This window comes from Antrostomus carolinensis, unplaced genomic scaffold (assembly GCF_000700745.2).
Source record: "Antrostomus carolinensis isolate BGI_N321 unplaced genomic scaffold, ASM70074v2 scaffold6694, whole genome shotgun sequence".
Classification (NCBI taxonomy): domain Eukaryota; kingdom Metazoa; phylum Chordata; class Aves; order Caprimulgiformes; family Caprimulgidae; genus Antrostomus; species Antrostomus carolinensis.
In genome coordinates, this window is record NW_010311351.1 from 1 (window position 1) to 1,598 (window position 1,598).

The window sequence follows — 1,598 nt, forward strand, 5'->3', positions numbered from 1 at the left end:
AGTAACTGTTCCTCATGGCGATCATTCTTCGAGGTGGTGGTTTCTGTGTGTCCCTGCCTGCCAGTTTTTCCCCAAGTTTAGGAATTGAGCATCAAGCTGCTTGTTTGGTCAGGTGTGACTGAAATCACTTGAAATGCTCAAAACTTACTGACTGGGTGGGACTGACAGTCTTGACTTGATGGGTAGCGTGGCTGTCGCCTGTGTGCTTTAGGAGAAGAGACTGAACGGTGTGTCAGGGATATGATGGTTTTGATGCAGGAGAGCATTTGACTGGGCACTAAGCACACGCTCGAGAGTTAAACAGGCATTTAATTGTGACATTGCCTTGTAATGTTGAATGAAATGGGATTTTGCCATAATATTATTGTACGTGTTAGCATTGTTTGAGCAGATAACTGTAGATATTAAATATAAAGGCAAAGATACACGTTTTTTATAATTTTGTAGATTAGCTGTTTTAAGGAATGGTTAAAGTGGCTTTGAATTTATCGTTGCAGAACCTCCCCTAGAAATAATATGATCATATACTTTCTAAACTAGATTTGAATGGAGGTACTGCAATAAATCCTAGTACTTATGAGCTCCTGGTACTTCTTATAGTTTAGATTATGTTACTTGCTGATGAATCTTCTCTTCCCTCCATCATGCGTTTCCAGTTCCTCCTAATATTGTTGGCTCTGAAATGCCTAGTGAGGTCAGTGTCCTCCTGGGAGAAAGCACCCAGCTTGTCTGCAAGGCCAGTGGAGTGCCCATGCCTGTTCTACAATGGCTTAAAGGTGGAAAACCAGTTGCCAGCGAGGATTTACAAAGAATAAGGCAAGCAAAAAAAATAAGCACTCAATGCATTCTCTTCTTGTATGATTTTAAACCTCAGCAGACCCTAAGGAGGGAGTGTAAAGAGGGCCTGAGTCTTAGCTTAGCCAGGTTAAAAACATAATCTCCCTCTTTAGCTTCTGTAAATCTAGTATACTTCATTACTGCTTTGAATTTTATTTTATTTTATTTTATTTTATTTTATTTTATTGCACAGAGATAACTATATGATATCTATTTCTTTCTCAATTAATAAGTTCCATTAAAGTTTATTAAGGTCAATAAGTTCCATTAAGTTCCTTTGGAGGGGAAAGATCTGACACATGGAAATGTTTCACTCTTGATGCTTTTTATTATGGGTTCTTCAAAAGCCTGGTTGGAATTGAATCTTAATACAAGATTAAACAGGACATCTCTAGGAAAAACTTCCTAGCCTATCTCTAATAATAATATTTTGCAAAAAACAATGGTTCTCTCACTGAAATCCCAAGAGGATAGAAGTAGTTTATTTAAATGTACAAAACTGACTGTTTATTTGCCAGGTCATAGGAATACATAAACAACCTCACTGTGTTTTACAACCTTCCTTGTAGAATAACTCCAGATGGCAGCACATTAAACATTTTCAGAGCTCTCAGTTCTGATACGGGAAAATACACTTGTGTGGCTATTAATCCTGCAGGAGAGGAAGATCGAATTTTCAACTTGAATGTATATGGTGAGTTTTCACAGATGGGAAACTGAAATCCTGTCTTTGTGAGCGCTCCCCAGAGAGAGCCGAGGCA

General features: G+C 38.3%; 1 protein-coding gene across 1 annotated transcript in view; it reads left to right on the forward strand.

Moving 5' to 3' along the window:
* Positions 1 to 655: 655 nt before the first annotated feature.
* The window catches only part of LOC104523962 (hemicentin-1-like), a gene marked incomplete at its 5' end in the record, with an annotated part of 46,866 nt that continues 45,923 nt past the window's right edge, over positions 656 to 1,598 (forward strand). The window contains 2 exon segments of the mRNA XM_010166702.2: positions 656 to 816; positions 1,407 to 1,531. Of these exon segments, the coding sequence (XP_010165004.2) occupies positions 656 to 816; positions 1,407 to 1,531 (286 nt within the window).